Consider the following 20,796-nt stretch of genomic DNA (forward strand, 5'->3'; position numbering starts at 1 on the left):
GCTCAAGAAGGCGACGTACGAGCGAGTTCTCAAGTATAGTCGTATTGCTGACGTTACTATTGCGGATTGGTTCATCTCTGCGAACGATTTGGTGCTCGACGACGGCCCCACTGTGGACGGCTCGTTTGGTAGAGTGACTCGAGCGATTTGGTTTCATGATGGAGTACGGAAGCCAGTGGTGGTGAAACAGATTTTCCCTGACATCGTGGAGGTCGTACGTCGTCCGCTTATCGTGCACCTTGAGGCGTGGTATCGCCTACCGGATCACCCGAACGTCCTTCAACTGTACGGCGGGAACTTCGTCGGATCACAGTATTTCTTCGTGTGCGAGGACGCGTGCCAGGGCAATTTACGTGATTTTGTTCGTGAGCATGGACCTAACTGGAAATTGTTGTGGGATGTGTTCATTCAAGTTACGGAAGGACTGGTATTTCTGCACCAGCGGGGTATTGTTCATGGCGGGTTGAGCTGCAACAACGTCTTGTTGGGAGAGAGGAACATTCCGAAGCTTGGCGATTTTGGGCTTAACTCGATTCGGACCGTGTCGATGAGCTTAAGTTCGTATCACGTGCAGTCTGAGGACAGTCGTTGGCAAGCCCCGGAGATGTATGAGGATACCAGCACTCCTCAGTTCGCAGCTGACACCTACGCGCTGGGAATGTGCATGATTGAGGTGCTTCAGCAAGATACCCCAGTTCCGAATCAAACAGATATCAACCAGGAAATTCGTGATCTTCGCCCTGCACATGTGAATGATGAGACTTGGGAGTTCATCGAGCGGCTTTGTGCAGCAAACTGCCACGAACGGCCAAATCTAAACGAAGTGCAGGAGCGAATGCGCGCTCTTAGAAGCCAAATAACAGACTTTCCTGTTGCTGGGTTAAGAGAGGCGTCAAGCCTTGAGGTCTTGAGCGCCCTGGATACTCGCCTCTTACGCATGCCTGAGAATGAAGGGTTATGCAGACAAGTCCTCAGCCGTCTGCAGTTCTTGCACGACTTTGTGGCTCCGCTGGAGGCCAAGGATTCTCTGAAGATTGAGTACGAGACTGTCATCGCCCGCTTCACCAAGATTATCCGTCGTAAACCATTGCTATCGCGTCTCGCGGATAGCGAGAAGCTGGTAGTAAAAATTCAAGAAATGCAGCTCAAACTCAGCGACGTCGCACAAGGCCTCGGCCTGGCGGACAAACCGGAGATGACTCATTGGAGGCTGCAATGGGATTTCGATCGCGCGGATCAGCACGCCAAGCTATTTGAGTTGGTGACTGGCGCTTCCGAAGGAATGCTGGTGAGCGAATTTCAAAGCGACAAAAAGGTGCAGGAGGCGCTCATGATCCTGAATAACGGCATGAAGTGGAAGGACCAGTCGCCTAAGATGCTAGAGCTCAAGCAGGCAACATTGTCGAGGGTGAGAGGCTTCTTGGGCCAAACCGGATTTTGCATGTATGACTGGTTCATTCCCTTTGACGACTTGGAGTGTGGAGACACAGTTATCCGTGACCAAGACGAAGAAATTGTCAAGGGTACTTGGCTTCATGACGGAGAGCGCAAGAAGGTGATGGTGCACCGGCTGCATCCACACTTAGAATACTCTGAAGATGAACTCATCCGCAACTTGGATCTGTGGTGCAATATGCCAGAAAACGAGCACATTCTGAAGGTCTACGGTGGATCTCACATTGGTCGTCCGTTCTACGTATGTGAATATGCTCCAGTATTCCTTTGGGAATACCTGGAGGATGAAGAGCACATGACGCAGTTCTGGCAGTTATTTCTCCAGGCTGCGCAAGGCTTGAAGGTTTTGCACGACAGGCAAATAATTCATCGAAATCTTAGGTGTAATAACATCCTCGTTGGTGAGAATCACGCAGCAAAGTTGGCCGACACCGGGAAACGCTCAGAGGAAGACCGCCTGCGCGCTTCTGGTTACACTACAGTTCCGCTGACTTTCGGATCTGTTCGTTGGCAGCCCAGAGAGATCATGTATAACGATGAGATACGTTTTGAGTCCGATATTTACGCATTGGGTATGTGTATGATTGAGATTATTATTCGGGAACCTCCGTTTGGAGTTATGGTGGAAGATGAAGAAGTGGTGGAGAAAATCCTGAGTGGGGAGAGTTATCCTCGGCCTGATGAAGTATCTGATAGGGCGTGGGATCTGATATCACGGCTGTGTGATCCTGATTTCGAGAAGCGCCCAGCACTTGACGACGTGATTGAAGAAATTCGCGAGCTGGTTTTAAATAACGTTGATCCTAGACGGAACCCAAATGACTCAGTGCCCCCAAGCGCCGCTCGTGAAATCAGCTATACACCACCTACGCCAAGTGAGCACAAGACTAGTACTACTGCAACTTGCTCGAGCTGCTCTGAAGCATCCTGTGCGTTTGAGCAATGGTGCCAGTGCTGTGGTAATTACGTTTGTGCTGGCAACACCGATGTTGATAGCCAAAGTTTTGCTAACTTTGTGAAACGTCACACAAGAACGGAAGTACTACAGAAGCTCTTCGAGATTTCGGTTTTTCTCCAGGAACTCCACACTAACAACATCGTGTATGGTGATCTCAAGCCATCTAATATTCGTATCGGTCGTGATGGAAAAGCGCAATTTACGGACTTCAAATATTGCCTGGAGTTGCTTGGATCTGCTCCCTGCTCTTCTCGCGATCGAAGTGTGCGATGGCAGGCACCTGAGTGCCTGCGTGGGCAGAGGCCAACCCTAGCGTCTGATATCTACACATTTGGTATGTGCTTCATTTACGCTGTAAGCGGACAGCCTCCGTGGGGTAAATCTCTAGCAGATGAAGACATCCAGTATAAAGTGTGCGACCAGAGAAGAATGCCTCCAGGATTCTACAAGCTTCGTAAAGACGACTTGAAGCTTGTGGATAAAATGTGCGAGTACGAGCCTCGAATGAGACCAACCATCGCAGACGTTGTGCGCCACCTCGCAAATTCCGTGGAGGACGATGGCGATCGACATCCGGAGTGGGTTATGATGCGTGACTTACCGAAAGATTCTGGTGTTGTTCCTATCTCAACCACGGCACTTGTCTCGAGGCACCTGGGCTGGTGGAAAGACGCCCGAGTTTGCGTCGAAAAGCCTACCGGTGCATTTAAGTGTACGAGTCGAAGTTTTCGGGCTGTTGCAGATCTTTGGTTCTCACTGAGCCACCCGTCGATACTACCGCTGTATAGGGCGTATGAGCAGGATGGAAAACAAGGTTTCATCTGCGAATATGCTGAAGGCGGGGTTTTAAACTCGTATCTCCACAACAACAACCCAGAAACCACGCACGTGTGGGAAATTGTGCTGGATGCGGCGCTCGGTCTGCTATACATGCACAACATGAACATTGCGCACGGAGATATAGGCGCTCGCAATATTCTTGTAGGATCCGGTGCGAGAGGAAAGCTGTCGGGCTTTTACCTCAGCTCCAGAATTGACAACCACATCAAGGACCTTTCACCCGAAGAAGATCCCACGACAGAGGGGGTATCAACCTCGACAATGTGTCCGGTAGGGCATCCCACCAGTTTCGAGTCTGATGTATACGGCTTGGGAGTCTGCATCATTAAGGCTTTAGGTACACAAACACAATTCACGTTAGAGGAATGCCCACCAGCACCTGCATGTGCCGTTTGCGCTCCAAAGCGCCAGTTGTTGCGACCTGAAGCGCTCAATGACGAAGAGTGGCAGTTGATCCAGGACATGTGCTGTGATGAACCAGCTCGCCGTATCGTAATGGAGCAAGTTGTGGATCGATTGAAGTGGTTTGTTGCTGTACGAGTCGCAATTGGCAAGCACCTTCCGACTCTGTCGGGCATTCGACTCAACCTGGACCAACAAAAACAACTACAAGTAATGATGGCCACGAATATGAGGGAAAATGAACCGAAAAGAAGCTCTAGCGATCGAGACGCTACTTCCGACAACTATGGAGCTTCGGACGATTCTGATTTCTTTTCTAACAATGGGTCGCTTGGTGATTCCCTATCTACTGGTAGTAGCTCCGTTGACTACACATCAGCGATACAACCGCGGCAGGTTTCTTTTCAGAATCCGCCGATCGAGTTCCTCGCTGAAAATGCAGCGAGGGAGCTCATAACTGAAGAGCTTCTGCCGAGGCTGCGGAGGTATACCAGCGCCCAAGTTCCGACCGTTGATCACGCACCCAGCGCTCGCGTGCTACCGATGCAACTGCGCGCGAAGTGGGGCATCCACCACGAAGACTTGGAAAGGATTGTTGATGGTCAGATCAGTGCTGGGTCCTTTGGATCAGTCGCCCGTGGTTTGTGGTTTGGGGCTCCCGTTGCTCTCAAGAGGTTGCACAAGTTCGACTTGGATCAATGCCAAGCGCTGCTAGTTGAAACAAATCTCTGGTATGGCTTGCGGCATCCTCATATTGCGCGTTTGTTTGGTGCCTGCACGGGCGGATATCAGCTGCTCGTTAGCGAGCTAGTGGGGGGAGGGCGCCTAGATAAGTATCTTACGACTGGGCTTGGGGTTGAGGCGACGTGGGGACTCTTACAAGACGCCGCCATTGGGTTACAGGGGCTTCACCTGCACGGCGTCGTGCACGCAGACCTCAAGTGTGACAACATCTTGGTATCAGGAGACGGCCGAGCCAAACTGATCGACTTTGGTCTCAGTTGCTTGCACACGGTCGATGGAGGGAAATGCCAGGGCGCCGAGCGGTGGAAAGCGCCCGAGTGTCTGAAGGGCAAAGGCCCCACGTTTGCATCCGACGTGTTCTCGTTTGGAATGTGCATCGTCCAGGCTGTCAGTGGGAAGCTCCCTTGGGGTCTAACTATGCCAAATAGCGTGGTGCGGTATCACGTTGTAAGAGCGCAACTCCCAACGAAGCCGGATGCACTTACCCCAGTGCAGTGGGAGCTCGTCAAGCGCATGTGCCGCTTTGAGCCAGACGACCGCCTTGATCTCGACTTCGTTGTCAAGGTGCTCGGCTACTTCGCCAAGCGAGCTCCATACGTCGACGACCGAACCGCCCAAGAAATCCTCGCCACTTGGGAGAGTGAGTCCCAGGCAGCAACACCGTGAAGCAACAACCGTGTAGCCAACAAGAATTCTTGCCGATGTTTTTTTTTCTTTTATCGCCTGATTGTACCCATTCATGGCGGTTGTAGCCATACCTCAGTCCACAACATATCACGCTTCAAGCTTGATTCAAAGTCTCCACATACCTGCCCTCCTGCCTCGTCACTCTGAGCATGCCGGCCATCGATCCCGAGGCGCTGGCCGCGGCCGCCTCGTTCTGCCAGCAGATGCGCGAGCACGAGCTCATGTGCGCGCACGTCTGCGAGCGGCTGCAGCAGCTACAGCAACAGCAACAGCTACAGACACAGACCACCTCAGAGTCAGGGCCAGTGGTCATTGCCAGCTTCGCCTCGTTCCTGCGCAAGCGCCGCGAGTCGAGCTTCGTCAAGCGCCTGGCCAACAGCCGCAAGGTGGAGGAGGCTCTGCGCGGCTTCCACGAGGCCCTCGACCAGCTACAGCAGCAGCAGGAGGAGGCTCGAGACAATGTGCCTGCCACCGACTGGAGACGGCAGTGGACGAGCGACCGCCGCGCGGCGCTGCAAGAGTTCGCCGACCTGGTGGACAGCGCGCAGGTGCTGGAGGCCGAGAAGAGCAGCGCCGGCTTCGTAGAGGCGCTCTCCATGCTGCAGTTCGAGCTGCAGCACAAGCGCGATAGGTACGAGGCGGACGACGACGAGGTAGCGGCCGCGCACTTGCAGCTCATGCAGCGCGCGCTCCGCCGCCTGGCAGCCACGGACCCGTCGGCATCATCATCATCATCAGCAGCAGCAGCAGCAGCAGGAGCAGGCGTGGACGTCCCCGAGTGGTTCATCCCGCGCGATGACGTGGACTTCGACTCGGACGCGTCCTTCGACTGCGGCTCGTACGGCTCCGTGCACCGCGGCACGTGGGCCAAGGGCGCGACTGGCGGCGGCAGCGGCAGCGGCGCCAAGGTCGTGGTCAAGTGCCTGCTGGTGGACGACGCCGAGGCCAAGCGCTCGTTTTACAAGGAGGTGGACGTCTGGAGACGCCTGGACCACCCGCACGTGCTCAAGCTCTACGGCGCGTGCCACGTGAGCTCGCCCGCCTTCTTCGTGTGCGACGACGCCACGCACGGCAGCTTCAGCGACTTCCTGGAGCTGGACGCGGGGCGACCGCGGCGCTGGCAGCTCTTCTACGAGGCCGCGCTGGGGCTCGGCTACCTGCACGCGGAGAAGGTGGTGCACGGCGACCTCAAGTGCACCAACCTGCTCGTGGGCAGCGACTACAAGGCCAAGCTCTGCGACTTTGGCTTCTCGTACGTGCGCAGCCAGTCGGTGGGGCTCAGCGCCAAGTCGCAGACCGAGGCCATCCGCTGGAAGGCGCCCGAGTGCCTGGCGCCGCCCAACGAGGAGACCAACCCGCAGTTCAACCCGCGCTTCGCCTCGGACGTCTACTCGCTCGGCATGTGCATCGTGGAGGCGGTCCAGGGCGAGGCGCCGTACGGACTCCTGGACGACGACGAGATCATGACGAGGCTGTTCGAGCTCGAGCCGTACCCGCGTCCAGCCGACATGCAGGACGACGAGTGGGCGCTGGTGGAGCGCATGGTGCAGCCGGACTGGAGTAAGCGCATCTCGCTGCAGGACGCGATTCACGGGCTCAAGGTGTTCGCAGACAGAGAGAAGGACGAGGGGGAGGAGGGGGAGGAGGAGAGGGCTCCTGGAGCAGCTACCGGTAGCACGCGCGTGTGCGCGTATTGTGAGGCGAGGATGCCCGTCGCGTTCGCCTTCTGCGGCGACTGCGGCACAGCTATGACGAGGCAGGAGTCGAGTGCAGCGCAACACCAGAAGAACGCGTGTCCGAGCTGCGAGGAGAACGTGCACTCGACAGACCGCTTTTGCCGCCACTGCGGCTATCGTCTGGACGCAGATCCAGCATTCGCATGAGAATGGGCTGCAAGAAGCAGCTTGTAGGGGACACAGCGCATCAAGACCAAACCTATTGATCGTGGTCATGGCTGACGTGGTGTGGATACCGGTGAGGGGGCATTACTTGCAGCGTGGCGCGATCAGCAAATGGGGTGGTACCGTACCCATTCGTGTGCTGATTTTGCAGGAATGAGTTCGGAGATCGACCTGATCTTTGGACACTTCAACTCAGGTTTGGGTGCTTGGATTTTGCTACAGTATGCTGTGCACGACACGTCAGGGAGGATCACTTTGGCTTAGGAGCCAACATGTTCACGGAGGTAGCGTCGCTGGTTGCCGAGTTTGTGGTCCCCGGAGTGGGCGAGGTCGTCGTCGCTGCCCTCGGCACTGTGGGGAAGCTGGTGACGGAGATGAAGGAGAACGAGGAAATGTGCAAGCGCGTGCTCAAGCGCATGACGTCCGTGCACAAGGAGCTGCTGAGGCTCAAGGACGACAAGGTGCTTCGAGAGCAAAACGTGCTGGAGATCTACGGCAAAAACATCGCCAGCTTCATCGCGTTCCTCAAGAGGCAGGCCAACAAGGGATTCATCAGGAGACTCACGAGGAGATCCAGGACTTCCACTTGCGCATGGACGACCTCTTCAAGCTGCTGAACCTGACCCACATCGCGGAGATGTCGAAGTGGAAGCAAGAGTGGGAGGAGGACAAGAAGCTCGCCATGCAGGAGAGAGCGGACATCCTGGCCAACAACCAGGCGATGAAGGAGGAGATCCACAGAATGGGGAACAAGATCGAGGAGGGGATCGCGCAGCTTGTGGTGCACTCATGGTGAAGCTGGACCCGAAGTGGAGTTGTTGGCCAAGCCTTACAACAAGGTGGTGTCTCTGTCCAAGGCAAAGGTGCCGGTGGTTCCTGCGTGGTATATCCCCAGGGACGAGGTGGACTTCGATCTTCAAGAATGTTTCGACTTGGGCTTCTACGGCTCCGTCCAAACGAACCCGATAATGCTCGAGACCGAGGGCTTGGACGTGCATCTGGCTAATGTTGACAACCAACAAGTGCCAGTGGAGGTCGAGACTGCGGATGTGCTCGTATTGTACAGCGAGTATGCCCATCGAGTTCAACTTTTGCGGTAACTGCAGCGAGCCCCCATCTTCATATCCTGCAGCAGCGATCGTAACTAAGCGATCATGTGGAAGTTGTAGTGGGGATGTTTTGTCGACCGATCACTTCTGCCGTCATTGCGGGCAAGATCTGAGCGCTGCCGATGTCTAGGACGCACGAGTTAAGGCTTAGATTATTGCCGAGCATGTTGCTTTGGAGTTCTAGTATTCTAGGAACGAAGCCCACGATCTTCTAAGCATAAAAAAGTATAAAAAAGTATCCATGTTCTGACGGCAATGAAGACTGCAAAAAAACAGAGCCTGCACAAGGGCAACTCCATGCCGGCCTCGCCTCTCAAAATTCCACTAGCATATCCTCTCGTCAGCTGAGTGCGTTCATCCGTTTCTTCTCGCTGGAAACCCGTCCGTTGGCGTCCGTTATTCCGTTGGAGCACGGCAGTTTCCGCCTTGTTGGGTCGCGACTCCGACTTGACTTCGACTGTTCTCCACTCTTCTGCATTCATCACCCGAGCCGCTCTTTTGATTCTTCCTCAGCTCCGATCTCCGATGGGCAAGAAGTGGACTCCGGGGTCGACGCCCACCTACAGCTCGTTCAGCGTCGTCTCGAACCAGCAGCAGGACGAGTCTCCGTGGGCTGCGGATGAGCACCAGCGGTTCCTGCAGGCGCTGGAGCAGTTCGGAGGCGGCCAATGCGTCAGTCTCATGCAGGCGTGGCAGTCCATCACTACGGCAGTCGGCACTCGGGACATCGCGCAGGTCGTGTTCCACGCGCGTCTGTACTTCGCTCAGCTGCAGCAGCTCAACGTCCAGAAGCGCCAGGAGCGGCAGTTCATGCAGAGCGTGGACCAGCGCTGGACGCCCGACGAGGACGCGGCGTTCGAGAACATGCTGGCGGCCTTCAGCACGTCCTCGGTGTGCTATCCGTGGGAGCTCATGGCGTCTCGACTGCCAGGCAAGAGCCCCGTGGACCTGAAAGAGCGCTACCAGAAGCTCTGCTACGACGTCGCGCGGATCGAGAGCGGGCAGCATGTGACCATGCACTTCGGTCAGTTCCCGCGCCATTCTGGTCTTCCGCTGTCCACGAAGGCCGCAGCTATTGGAGAGAGCGGGCGGTTGGCGTCGCAAATGACGTCGCCTCGGGTACTCGACAGCGTCGTGACGCTGACCCCAGCCGAAGAGCAGATCCTGGTGAACGCCATGGCGGAAGTCTTCGTGCCGCCTGAAGCGCCCGCAGACTTGCTGGCAGGCATCGCGTCGGCCGTGGCGGCGTTCACGAGCTCGAACGGGAGACTACCGCCGCAACGCACCCAACCTTTGTTTGCTAAGGAGCAGGCGCTGGAAGTACTCAACGGTTTACTGGCAGCCCAGCAGTCGGATCCTCAGGTGGTGCTGGAGACGTTGGCTGTGCGGCTGCGACTGCACCCAAGAGCGTTGAACGTATCGGCTGGGGTGTCCTTCAGTGGGAACTCGACAGGACCGAGCACAAGTGCCGAGCCCAATCTGCATCTACTAGCGACAACGGGTCTCACGTTCGGGTCGATGCTGCCGTCGCCGCTGGGCTCGGAGCTCGGCGGCATGTCGTTCGAATGCACGGGTACAACGCCCAGATTCTTGAGCGGCTTTGGGCTATTGTCGCCGTCACCAGGCCCGCCGCAGGCAAAGACGACTACTAGTAATGGTACTGCTGCGACTACTTCACTGCCGCCCTTGACGCCGAGTGGGGTACGAAAAGCCAACAATGGGTAGGCAGACGTCAATAGTTTGCGGGCAATGAAGCAGCATGTACAAAGCGACCTTAATCCAACTAGCAGCATCATTTTGGAGAATGACTCAATCAGCAGACACTTTCTTCTTCTTCGCTAATTACTCGTATTAGCGCGGTAACATGGAAGCCCGCCATAAACGCCATGCAATTGCATCTGAAAGGTGCAACACTATAGGAAGTCTTTAGCCCTTGCATAGTTTTGAAAGTGGATTTGGCTTGTGGCATCGAAGTGCTGCGGTTGCTATTTGACTACAGACAAAATTACGCAACAGGCATAGTAACACCGGTACGCGGTGGCTCTCGTTCCACCGGAAGTTCCCAAAACCTGCTTGCAACTTCACTCACTTGTGTCGAGCATTCGTAAGACAGTTTGACGATAGAGCAAATCTAGGGATTGGATTGGCTAATACGAGCTGCTGCTACAGTATTGTACTGAGGTGAAGACGACAGCGACTGCGCGCTGGTAAGTTGGTCTTAGTCTCTCTTGCTCCGTTTCCGGCGACTAAATTCTATAGTACGAGCGTTTGCGTTGTCGGCGTGCTCTGCCTCTCTAACTAGACACAGCATAGTCGTGACTTTCAGTTGGGTTGGTCGGCGGGTATGACGGCTAGTCTTGAGCTGCAGACTGTTGACACCAGCGATGCAGAGCATGGCAGCTTGCTGCTCTGTCTTGGAGGAAGGAGGCGGCGTGCCTGTTGCGCGCTCGATTGCCGTTGAGATGTGCTGCATCATCACACGCCACTCGGAATACGTTTGGCGCTTCTTCCTCGTTGACAGATCACGCGTGCTCACTGACTTGAACGGAGGCTGCCCAGCATCTTCGTTCCCAAACCACCATAAATGCCACGCATGTAGCACATCAGTGCTAGGAAACTCAAACGATTCTGGGAGAGTGTGCAATTTACCATCGCTTGGCTAGAAGTGAACCGTGGTGCGTGGTGCATCGCCACCGGGTCGACTTGCAGCAATTTGCTGTTGCGTCTGATTATTCTCCCCCATTACGCGGCGCAATGTTGCTTCGAGCTGCTGCTGAGTAACACCCCCGCCACAGATCCCGTTCTCTTCCAGTAATTGAGCAAATCTAGCAGCCATAGATTCTGGTAGAGCGCACACTGTAGCCCGAATCTCTTCTTGTAGCCCAAACATGACCACCTGAGGTGGGATACCGGTAGCAGTCATCCACGGAGAATCCACTTGTACAAGCCGCGATCGGAGCTGCTCCCTTAAATCTTTGGATCGGAAAATCGATGTACCACGTAGCGAATGCGTGGTGGGGAGTTGGGACAGTAGAAAATCGCTGTGAAACACCAGCGACGCTAAGCAGAGCTTGAGGACTGATAACAGGCTAGAGTCAAAACCCAGCGCTGGAAACATGCTCTTCACACCTTCACGCACGACTGGGTCGGTATTATCTTTGAAGTGGGGCGGTAGTATAGCAAAACCGGCGCTGTTCAGTGGCAAACCTGCCACAACACGGCCCAGAAATTGGTCTCCAGCGGCTTCATACCGAAAGTAGCGGTCTTGGACACCTCCAAGAGACCACCCGCAGCGCAGACACACGCTCACGATGGACGGGCCTCCCGTACTCCCGTTGCACGCGAACGTAGCTACACCCTTTCTCACCGAATGAGTTCCATAGTTTTTTTCGTCGTCAGCATTTCCCAAGGCGCGGGCAAATGCCTTGCGAAACCGGTTGCGTTGCAGGGAGCCTGGGAACAGCGGACCGGTGCCTTGGCGAGGTAGCACGCCCAATAGACCCCTAGCGCGGTGATGCAACATGTCCATGGAGCAAATGGGTTGGCGTAGACGTGTCGGGGGTCTTTTGGTCCTTTACCATCTTGATTCGCCTTGCTCTTATGAAAGACGAAGCCGATGCTGTCGTCTTCGTTACTCATGTGCCCGGTGTGAATAGTTTCGACCGACTGAGATCGGCACATCAGATTCCACTGCACCGTCAGAAATCGGTGGGCAAACCCACCGTCATTTAGCACGAGCATTTGCTTACACACTCGCTCGTACACAGAGTACGGTAGCGCCATTTTCCCCGCCATTTTTGCCTCGCCGGCACTTCCTTGGTTGCGCTCCGCCTCGATGCGCTTGAGCCCAGCGAAAAAAGTCTTCATATCGTCCATGTACGCAGCAGGGAGAGGAAGCTTCTTCTGTCGGTAAATGTCCTTGACTGCGCTCCTATAACCACTGAGTGTGGTCACCTTCAGCTTCTTCTCAGTGGCATTCATCGTAGCTAGCAAAAACGCCTCGAAATCTTTGGGAGTGAACATGGAGATGTCAATTTCGCCACCAGGCTCGAAATACCGGTCTGCATCGGCCTTAGACTCGCGGATCCACGCAGCTATCCCGTGGCGATAGCTGCGGTATGCACGCTGCGTTCTCGAGGTCGTACACGCGCGGCGTACATTCTCGGCACTAAGAGCGTCACTGGCGCGAGATGAGGGATCCATGCCGCTGTTGGTTGGCTGCCCGACGGCAGTGCTGATGCCTGTGGGGGATGGCTGCTCTGCGGACGTGGCTGGAGGCATGGGAAGGACGGCTGAGTGGAGGATGGGGAGGGGTCTGCTCTTCGGGGTGCTGTACGAACTGAATAGGCTTTCAGCCAATGGTACGAGACAAATACGTGTACGACAAACTGTCTTACGTTCCAGTGGACAATTAGCAATGTAGTCAGCTGTATACAAAAATCAAGATAGTGCCAAACTGCGTTGATTGGAAAACGTAAGACGCAACGTCGTACGGCAGTACTCTGAAGACAAGTATCGTCTTAGGAAAGAGCATGAATCAAGAAGGGAACAGCAAGAAGGTTTGAGCTGCTCGTGCCATCGGCGATACATATACAGTCAACGACGGTGAAAGACGTCCTGTAGGATTCTAGCCAAGTTTGTTAACCTACGTACAGGTTGTCCAAGTAACAACTCGATCAAGACTAAAAGTAATAATGCGTTCTTTCAGCGTGGCACATTTAGGTGTATCGCTAGTTTCTCGGGATCCACTCCACGTTGTCCGCACTCGTTATTGCCGTTTGCAGATATTTTGGCCAACGCATGCTTATTATCTCGTTAATAATCTCGATTTTAATCCAGCCAGCTCTTAATTAAGACCTAGGTCTGATTTATATATCTCGCCAGTACGGTCTAAGATCCGAGCTTGGGGCTCTGTTTTCTCGACCAAGGCGCTTTTGTACGACTTGGAAACGCAGAAATGCCATTCTAGACGGGCCAAACCGAGTTTCTGGGCCCAAAAGCGGCCCCCAGCAAAGCATAAAGCTAAATCAGCCCTCGCCTATCTCGTGTCCACTCATATTAAGAGACAGGCATGATCTATTTTAGAGGTCTATTTTAGAGGGCAAAGTATTTGCAAGCGGCAATACTGCTGAAACCCAGCACTTCGAATACAAATGGAATCCGGACGTGGACACGCACGTCACTCTTCTTAGTCGGGGCTTCACGCTGTGCTCTTGACGACCCCCAGCTACTCGAGTGAGACAGACCCACAGCTGTGCTGCTCGGTGTTGGATTTGTATGATTGCGGGGAAAACGTCAAAAGGTGTATGCGTTGGGAAAACGTTTGTCAATAGGTGTAGTGGTCGTGGGCGTCACGTCGCGTCATGTCTTCATACACGTACTGACACGTTTTGGTTGCCGCGGTATTTCGGGTCATACAGACCCAGGATCGAGCTTCCAAGGACAGTAGTTTATTAACGACACGCTCGTAGCGAACACGGTCAACTAATAATAGCATATAGAGCAACTGTACTCGACAACTTCGCTATTGCAGCTACAAGGAACTACCAACGCAAACCGCAAGCGTATATAGCATGGCTATACCAGGTAGGTTTTGCATCTAAATTTCGGAGGTGAAGGAGCTCTAGTGAGAGCCCCCAACCGGGGGAGAGTGGTGGTATCGTAGAACTGTGGCAACGCTGAGGCCTGGCTACAATGGATAACGACGTTCATTGTATTGTGCTTTGCATACTTTTTGGCGCTTCGGACTGTAACTCGTACGACTTATCGAGCACGACTTATCTATAAATCGTACTCGAGTACGAATTGCTGTAAGTCGTGGATGGTCAATGAGCACTAAGTAGTGCGCAAACGCCATCTCCTGCATGATTCAGCACATCCAGCATGGATTAGCATCCGTTTGGCACCTTTAGAAAGTGCCATTTCCGAGCCAAATCGGGCTCGAAGCACCACTTGAGCAACTTGCATTCATAACCTCCATGATTTACCACTAAGTACGAGCACTAACTAGTGCACTAATTAGGAGGGCAAACTGGATGCAAAGCGCAATAGTCCCTCAGCCGTACAATTCGCTATCAAAGTCATGGACACCACGAACCGGGCTAGTTGCATCAGGTAGAAGCCTTCCTAACCCCGGGTTTTATGGATTTGGATCTAAGCCCACACACCAGTCACCGCATTCGTTGCTGATGCAGCTTTATCATGCACCTTAGTGCGCTTGGAACCACATACACATACTGTCATACCGACAACCTAGCATAACCTAATGACACGAGTTAACCGCTTTTGACAAAACGTTTCAAATTCATACACCTTTTGACGTTTTCCCTTATTTCGTGAATTGACAGATCGCATCGAAATCCTGAAGTGTTCGAAGCGTTCGAACTTCGGAACGTGTTTATATGCAGACGCCTACCAGCCAACGAAAACGTTTACGGTCGAGTTGTTCCTTCGGGCAACCAATCACTCTGCGAAAGCTGCAGTCGTTTGTACATTTGGATCCAAGGATTGGATTCCACAGAACCGTGTTCCGAGGGTGCCTGCACCGATTGCTTACGTCGGGAGACCAATGGCTCCGGCGTAACGTCTGAAGATGCCGCAGTGCACAGGCTTCTCATTCTCCAATTCGAGCCCATTGGCCAACACCCTCCAACCAAGAAACAACATGCAGCTCATCCAACTGCTCTTCGTGACCATGCTGGTGCTACTCGCAAGCAGCAACGCGGTCGATGCTGCTAGCAAATGCGGAGTCAAGACGACGGTCATCGTCACCAACGGAGCTGCGAACAACGCACCCTCTAAATCCACCAACTCCAAGCTGGAGCTGACCAACCTCGCAGCGAATGACGAAGAGCGAGGCGCGGGAGTGAATACCGGAGCGGCAGCGCGTGCTACTGGCGCAGGCGCGATCCCAATCAACGGACCATCGGGGGGCGTCGAGATGGTGACCGTGACGACTTTCAACGGCAACGGAGTCTGGCAGAAGATGAAGAGGTGGTTGAACGGGCTGTTTAGCACCAGGACGGAACCCTCCCGCTCGACGCGTCGACTCCGGCAGTGAAGAAGCGGTGATGACGAATTAAGATATTTATTTACCCGACATTTCGAATAGAGTGGGAGAGTCTTAGGCAGACCATCCAACGCCTACATACTACAACAGAAATATGTCGCTTTAGTCCTTTGAAGAACTGTGAAACTATCACTTTGCACTACGTTAGAGATACTCTTAAAGGAATATTGGTGTGAAATAATCGTCTTGAGCCAAAACTATTGACGGTAACCACCGAGACCTCAAGCCTCTTGACTCACAACGGACATGGTTGGTGGGAAGATTTTTAAACAGGTCTTATGCAGGTCTGGTCTTTTTTGGTCCGTAGGACCTAAACAGGACCGAAATAAAATCAGCCTCCAAATGGGACCTAGAAAAGACCCTACAGAAAACAAGGTTTTAGAAAAACTCTACAATTAAATATTCAAACGGAAAATAAATGTATTTTGTATTAAAGGGGATATTGCAAATGAAAAACCATACTGGACAAAAACTTCAACCCTGCTGTCAGGTTAACTGTCAGTCATGCTAATCCGGCTTGTACTCTAGCTGCCCGGGCCGTCCGACTTGATGAACACCCCTGCCCCCGCGAGTTAATAACTCAGCCAAACGATAGAGTACACACTCGGTGGATCCGTCAGCACCAATAGTCTCTCCATGGTACCAACACTGTCATACAGGCGACTCACGAGATAGCAACGCAATCACCATGGGCCCAACCAGCGCACCCAACGCAAGCAAAGCGTCCAAACGGTACCAACTCTCGGACCAGCAAGCTTCACAGGATATCATTCAGTCTAATCAGGCCGAACGTCAGTGAGCCAACAGCAACCAAAGCATATGAGAAGAAGTCCACGCCGATCTTCGGCCCACCAGCTACCGCTATACTTAAGTATGCACTAAGGCTAGACCAATTGTAGTTTTCCTTAAATTGCGGTCTTAGGGACAATCGAGAAGTTCATTTTGCGTACGTGGGATGTGGAGGGCGAGCTGCGAGCTAGCGCCCTGCTGGATGTCGATCACTGGATCACTATCTAGCTTCCTGCAGAGGCAAAGTACAAGCAAGTACTTCAAGTACCATGTACCAAGGATCAGCGGTACATGCATACAAGACTACATGGACGAAGATAGCAGTAGATTCAGGCACGAGGACGTCTGAGCAACCCAGTTAGTTAAAGCTCATTAAGAAAGTCTAGCAATAGCGTACAGTCCGAGCAGCGTCGACGGTCCAGGGATCGACACCAGCAAGACACTCGCTCGCAAATTCAGACATTTGGGTTTCATATGAGACAACGGCAACAAAAATGTTACTTATCCACCATTTAGAGTTATCGAGATAATCGCCTTAAAAGAGGCCAGGTTCAAAATCGTAACTAAACGAAGTCATGAGAAAACGAGGAGTTTTGATTTTCAAAAATTTGAAGGGTGTGTATCGGCACGGATACCATTTCGAAAAGCCACTCGGACCACTACCTACAGCCATGCAGACACCACCCACGACGCCGACAGCACCGACCTCGCGCGCTGCAGCGCCAACTGCGCAGCCTGCGCAACCTCCAGCGCTGCCTCTCTCAGCTTCGCCACCGGCCACCTCGGCGCCAAGCCCGCCAGCCACGGCTCCGAGTCCGCCAGCCGCGACGTCGGGTCCGCCAGCCACGACATCGCCCTCCCAGGCGCTGACTCCGCCGGCCACAACGTCCCCCTCCACGGCGCTGACTCTGTCGGCCACGGCACCCCTTGCTGCTCGGCGTCGCGAAGCAGACGAAGAGCCTGATTCTGCCGACGATTCTGTCTGTGGTGTCGATCCCACTGCTACCAGTGAGAGTGAGGTGAACGAGGACAGCAGCGACGACGACTTTACGCCTGATTCGGAGGCGTCGCCCAGCGACGACGAGGAACCGCTCACAGCAGAGAGCGCGAGCAGTGAAGCCGAAGATGAAGAGGATATTAGTATCTTTTTGAATGACGCGAGTCCTCGAGCCCGTGTGACTGAGGTGATTCATGCGGACGCGTGTGAGAACGAGTGCATCAAGGGCAAGGCTCGTGAGTTGGAGTTCTTGCTGTGCTCGCTGGACCAGATGACGAAGCAAGAGCGCACCACGAGCTTGTACACGCTCCTGGCTGTGTTGATGCAGACCCCCACGGTTGAGCGTACGAGAGGACGGGGTGACCGTGAGAAGTTTCCGTACATCCTTCCCTACGTAGGTAATGTGTGCCGACCCACTTTCGCGCTTTGCTATGGAGTAGTCCCCATTACCTTGCAGCGCTACAAGATGCGCATCCGAGACGGTAACATGTCGATCAAGGCGCATGGTAACCGGCTCAACACGCATGCAGCTCGTAGAGGCTGTTAGTTCGGCGTCCAAGAGCTCAATCACGGTGCATCTGCCTCGCGGAAGCTCAGCGTTCAAGTCCTACAAACCTATTCTCACCGAATTGTACAAACGACTTGACGGCATCCAGAAGTTCCAGATTTTCACGATGGACGCATCGCAGGCGGGCGTCGTTGTCTGCAAGAAAGGCCCCGAGAGCGAACCTGTAGAGATTAGTTTGAGCCGTCAAATTGACGGGATTTTCACCACGAAGGAGAAGGTGCAGCGGATGATGACGGACCATATCGAGACGCTGTCCCCTCCTGTCCGCAACACCGAGAAAATTGCGCAGATGTACCACAACATCAGGCCCTACGTTCCTGCTGAATTTCAGAGCGATCCCCTCTACGCCAAGCCTAGCGAACAGGAAGGAGAAGATGCCAAGTCACGGAAACAAGCACGACGTGAGCATCGCGCGGCAATGGCCGTGGCGGCTAAGGCTAGCCAAGACTAGCGCGGTATCACGGAGGCTGTTGCGACGAAAAAGAACCCAGCAAATAAGAGGGCTACTGCAGCGAAGAAGACGCAAAAGAACAAGAAGCACAAAGCTACTGCGGATCTGCCTGCTGAGCAAGAATAGGCAGCCCAAGGTTGTAGTCGATCATTATGATACTTATGTCCACAGTTCATTCAAAATGTTACTTTAAGTAACTTACTTACATCCAGATATCAAATTTTCTAAAAAAAAACAAAAATATACCCCTGGTGATTTGAAGTGACGGCACAAAAGTGAGATTCTAACACTGTTAGGCTTCAAATTAGCTAAAACGGACAACATTGTCGGATTCGCTGACTAATTTTACACCAGTTCATCAAAAAACAAATTCTCTTTCGGGGTTGAAGTCGGACATATATTTTTTGACGGTCTCGTTCTCGGTCGTTTCTTCATACCATAAGCTCGGGAGGGACTCAAACGAAAGAGGAGACATCCCTCTTTCCAATTATGCGCCTAAATCGCGATTCGTACTTAGGTTGATAAGTAACATTTTGTTTGCCGTCGACCCATATTATAATCTCCAGCTCTACTTCAATAGTGGCTGTCCTCTATAATCTATCACGATATTTTATATCAGGGTGAAGGGGGTCTAAAAATGGCTTGTTTCGTAGTGATATCATTTGGGTCTCTCCATCCAAACGGGACCGCTAGCGAAATCATACTGATTTTCTGTTCTCTAAGCGGATAGCTTAGAGCCAGGGTCATTTCTTGTCAGACCATCAGTTTAATACATTCGGTACATTTTAATATGAACTAGAGTATCCAAAATCTCATGGTATTACCGGTATAAAGCAGCGCAGCGTCCAGATCGATGCTTTTGACGTGGTTTTGGATTTGGAATAAAACTTAAGCAAAATAAAATGTGCGGTTTAATTCAAACCCACCATTACGATGCATACTGTGGTACTGTGCGACGTTGGGGCTCATGCAGGCTGAGGAATCCAAAACGGAGTGCGCATGGCGCGACAGTAGTCCGGACGTCGCACCACAGTAGTATGCGTAGTGTTTTCTGGACGTCGCATCATATTGAGTACCAGTATCTACATCGATATAGACGGACAAGTCCATGGTGGTGCACTTTAGAGTGCTCGATTAGATGGGCGTGATGTTTGCTGCCGCAAGAACCTAAGTAAAGCAATATGAACGCATGGCGCAGCGAAATTAGCGCCAATTTGCACCGCGTACTTTATAACTGCAGTATGCAGATGTAATTCGTAAAAATAGAGGTATTTTACTAGGTGTGGCTCGCGAAGAAGTCTCGTTGGATGACTTTATACTGGGTTGCAACAACTCACGCACCATGGAGTACTGTAGACCTTGACAGTTTTCTTCCTGATCGTGGGGTGAGCAAAAAAAAGATAGTAATAGAAATAGCGATAACAATATCAGTTTCAAAGTCAGTAACTAATAGCGGTTGCAGTAGCGGTGGCATTGACAGTAGGGCAGTTGCAGTGGTTGTTGGAATGCATATCTGAGACCTGGTCATGGCAGTTGAGACGAAAGCTGAGAAGCAGAGAAAAGCAGGTCGTTGTATGGGAACGGGTAGGAACCCGTGAGTGTTGGTAGGAGCTCAGGCAGTGAGCAGCTAACGCTCCATCAATTCAGTCTTCATTTTATCCTTCGTAGGCACAAGGTGCTCGGATCCGGTGCAGGTTCCATTAGGGTTATGTGCCCAAAGCACGCTGCCGGCGGCAGCTACTCGGGGATGTCGAAGCCTGAAGTACACGAACGAAGGGGTGCCGAAGAACTGGAGCGCCAAGGATTGGCAGACGTACAAGTGGGCCATGATGAACGTGTTCAAGGAGAAGAAGCTCAAGGAGATCGCGGTCGGAGACCTGACCAGGGCGATGCTCGCGACTGCGAGTGCGGTGAGGCTGGAGGCTTTCGACGCAGCGCAGCTCAAGATCATGCGCATGGTGGGTACGTCCGTGCCGCCGGACATTCTTCAGCAGATACGCGACAAGGAGACCGGATCGGAGATGTGGGCGGAGCTCTGCAACCTGTACGAGGGCAAGCAGAATGAAGCCATCAAGGCCTACACGATTCGTCGCGTGGAGAACGAGATGTGGAGCATGAAGCTGACGCCTGGAGGAGACACGAACCTCCATCTTTGCAGGATGTTCAACCTCAAGACCGAGTTGGCGGACTTGCAGCATGTTATTGCCGATAATACAATGGTGGATATGCTGCTTGAGAGTTTGCCGGAACAGATTGAGTTTGAGCGGTTGAAGTCTTCCATTTACTACGGCGCGGACCCGAGCGTGTACACACCGAAGCGGGTTCGAGAATTGATTCTTGCTGCGGTCGCTCGACAGAAAGAGTTCAGAGGCAAGCGTAGTGAGAAGCAAGGGAGCCATGGTGGGCAGGAAGTGGCAGAGGAGGTGAGCAGAGCAGGACTAGTGGGTCAAAGAAGACGCGGCTATGTTATGTCTGCGGGAGTGATAAACATCTCAAGGCAAATTGCCCGGAGAGGACAAAGAAGCAAAGCGGCGCTGATGACTTTGAGCAGAAGCGAAAACCGCGGGGAAATTGTACCCTGCGCCAGGAGAGTGGTGTTTCATCGAGTCCGACGCAGGATGATGCGGATCCTGGTGTTGTGACGGGGTTAGTGGCGGAGGAGCAGCCAGAGATGCACGAGGAGCTACGAAATGCACATGACGAGCACGTAGAACCACATGGTGAGGAGGAACTACTTAGTGATCACGGTGCAGAAGGTACTGAGGTACTACTGGAGGACAGTGATCAAGGTGCTGCGGACTACGGCAGTGGGTGGTGGTTCTTCGA

At 53.2% G+C, this 20,796-nt stretch overlaps 8 protein-coding genes across 8 annotated transcripts; 6 read left to right on the top strand and 2 right to left on the bottom strand.

Annotated features, from left to right (window-relative positions):
- Window positions 1-4,198: 4,198 nt before the first annotated feature.
- On the top strand, window positions 4,199-5,065 carry PHYSODRAFT_526133 (hypothetical protein; the record flags this gene model as incomplete). Its single annotated transcript, XM_009538445.1, has 1 exon — window positions 4,199-5,065. The coding sequence occupies one exon, from the start codon at window positions 4,199-4,201 to the stop codon at window positions 5,063-5,065; it is 867 nt and encodes a 288-aa protein (XP_009536740.1).
- Window positions 5,066-5,235: 170 nt separating this feature from the next.
- PHYSODRAFT_526592 (hypothetical protein) lies at window positions 5,236-6,969 on the top strand (the record flags this gene model as incomplete). The annotated part of the gene is made up of 1 exon (XM_009538443.1): window positions 5,236-6,969. The coding sequence occupies one exon, from the start codon at window positions 5,236-5,238 to the stop codon at window positions 6,967-6,969; it is 1,734 nt and encodes a 577-aa protein (XP_009536738.1).
- Window positions 6,970-7,259: 290 nt separating this feature from the next.
- On the top strand, window positions 7,260-8,224 carry PHYSODRAFT_348084 (hypothetical protein; the record flags this gene model as incomplete). The annotated part of the gene is made up of 3 exons (XM_009538444.1): window positions 7,260-7,466; window positions 7,544-7,768; window positions 7,815-8,224. 3 exons carry the CDS (start codon window positions 7,260-7,262, stop codon window positions 8,085-8,087), a joined length of 705 nt encoding a protein of 234 aa, XP_009536739.1. The 3' UTR covers window positions 8,088-8,224.
- Window positions 8,225-8,621: 397 nt separating this feature from the next.
- PHYSODRAFT_385900 (hypothetical protein) lies at window positions 8,622-9,482 on the top strand (the record flags this gene model as incomplete). Its single annotated transcript, XM_009537747.1, has 1 exon — window positions 8,622-9,482. A coding segment is annotated over one exon (861 nt), but the record flags the coding sequence as incomplete, so codon positions are not given.
- Window positions 9,483-10,314: 832 nt separating this feature from the next.
- Window positions 10,315-11,019, bottom strand: PHYSODRAFT_306040 (hypothetical protein; the record flags this gene model as incomplete). Its single annotated transcript, XM_009537748.1, has 2 exons — window positions 10,315-10,755; window positions 10,843-11,019. The coding sequence occupies 2 exons, from the start codon at window positions 11,017-11,019 to the stop codon at window positions 10,315-10,317; spliced, it is 618 nt and encodes a 205-aa protein (XP_009536043.1).
- A 671-nt stretch (window positions 11,020-11,690) lies between these two features.
- Window positions 11,691-12,275, bottom strand: PHYSODRAFT_419808 (hypothetical protein; the record flags this gene model as incomplete). Its single annotated transcript, XM_009537749.1, has 1 exon — window positions 11,691-12,275. A coding segment is annotated over one exon (585 nt), but the record flags the coding sequence as incomplete, so codon positions are not given.
- Window positions 12,276-14,760: 2,485 nt separating this feature from the next.
- PHYSODRAFT_339772 (hypothetical protein) lies at window positions 14,761-15,156 on the top strand (the record flags this gene model as incomplete). Its single annotated transcript, XM_009537750.1, has 1 exon — window positions 14,761-15,156. The coding sequence occupies one exon, from the start codon at window positions 14,761-14,763 to the stop codon at window positions 15,154-15,156; it is 396 nt and encodes a 131-aa protein (XP_009536045.1).
- A 2,319-nt stretch (window positions 15,157-17,475) lies between these two features.
- Window positions 17,476-17,970, top strand: PHYSODRAFT_527304 (hypothetical protein; the record flags this gene model as incomplete). The annotated part of the gene is made up of 1 exon (XM_009537751.1): window positions 17,476-17,970. One exon carries the CDS (start codon window positions 17,476-17,478, stop codon window positions 17,968-17,970), a length of 495 nt encoding a protein of 164 aa, XP_009536046.1.
- Between the last annotated feature and the right edge of the window lie 2,826 nt (window positions 17,971-20,796).

Source organism: Phytophthora sojae, assembly GCF_000149755.1.
Source record: "Phytophthora sojae unplaced genomic scaffold PHYSOscaffold_11, whole genome shotgun sequence".
In the NCBI taxonomy this organism is placed as follows: Eukaryota; Oomycota; class Peronosporomycetes; order Peronosporales; family Peronosporaceae; genus Phytophthora; species Phytophthora sojae.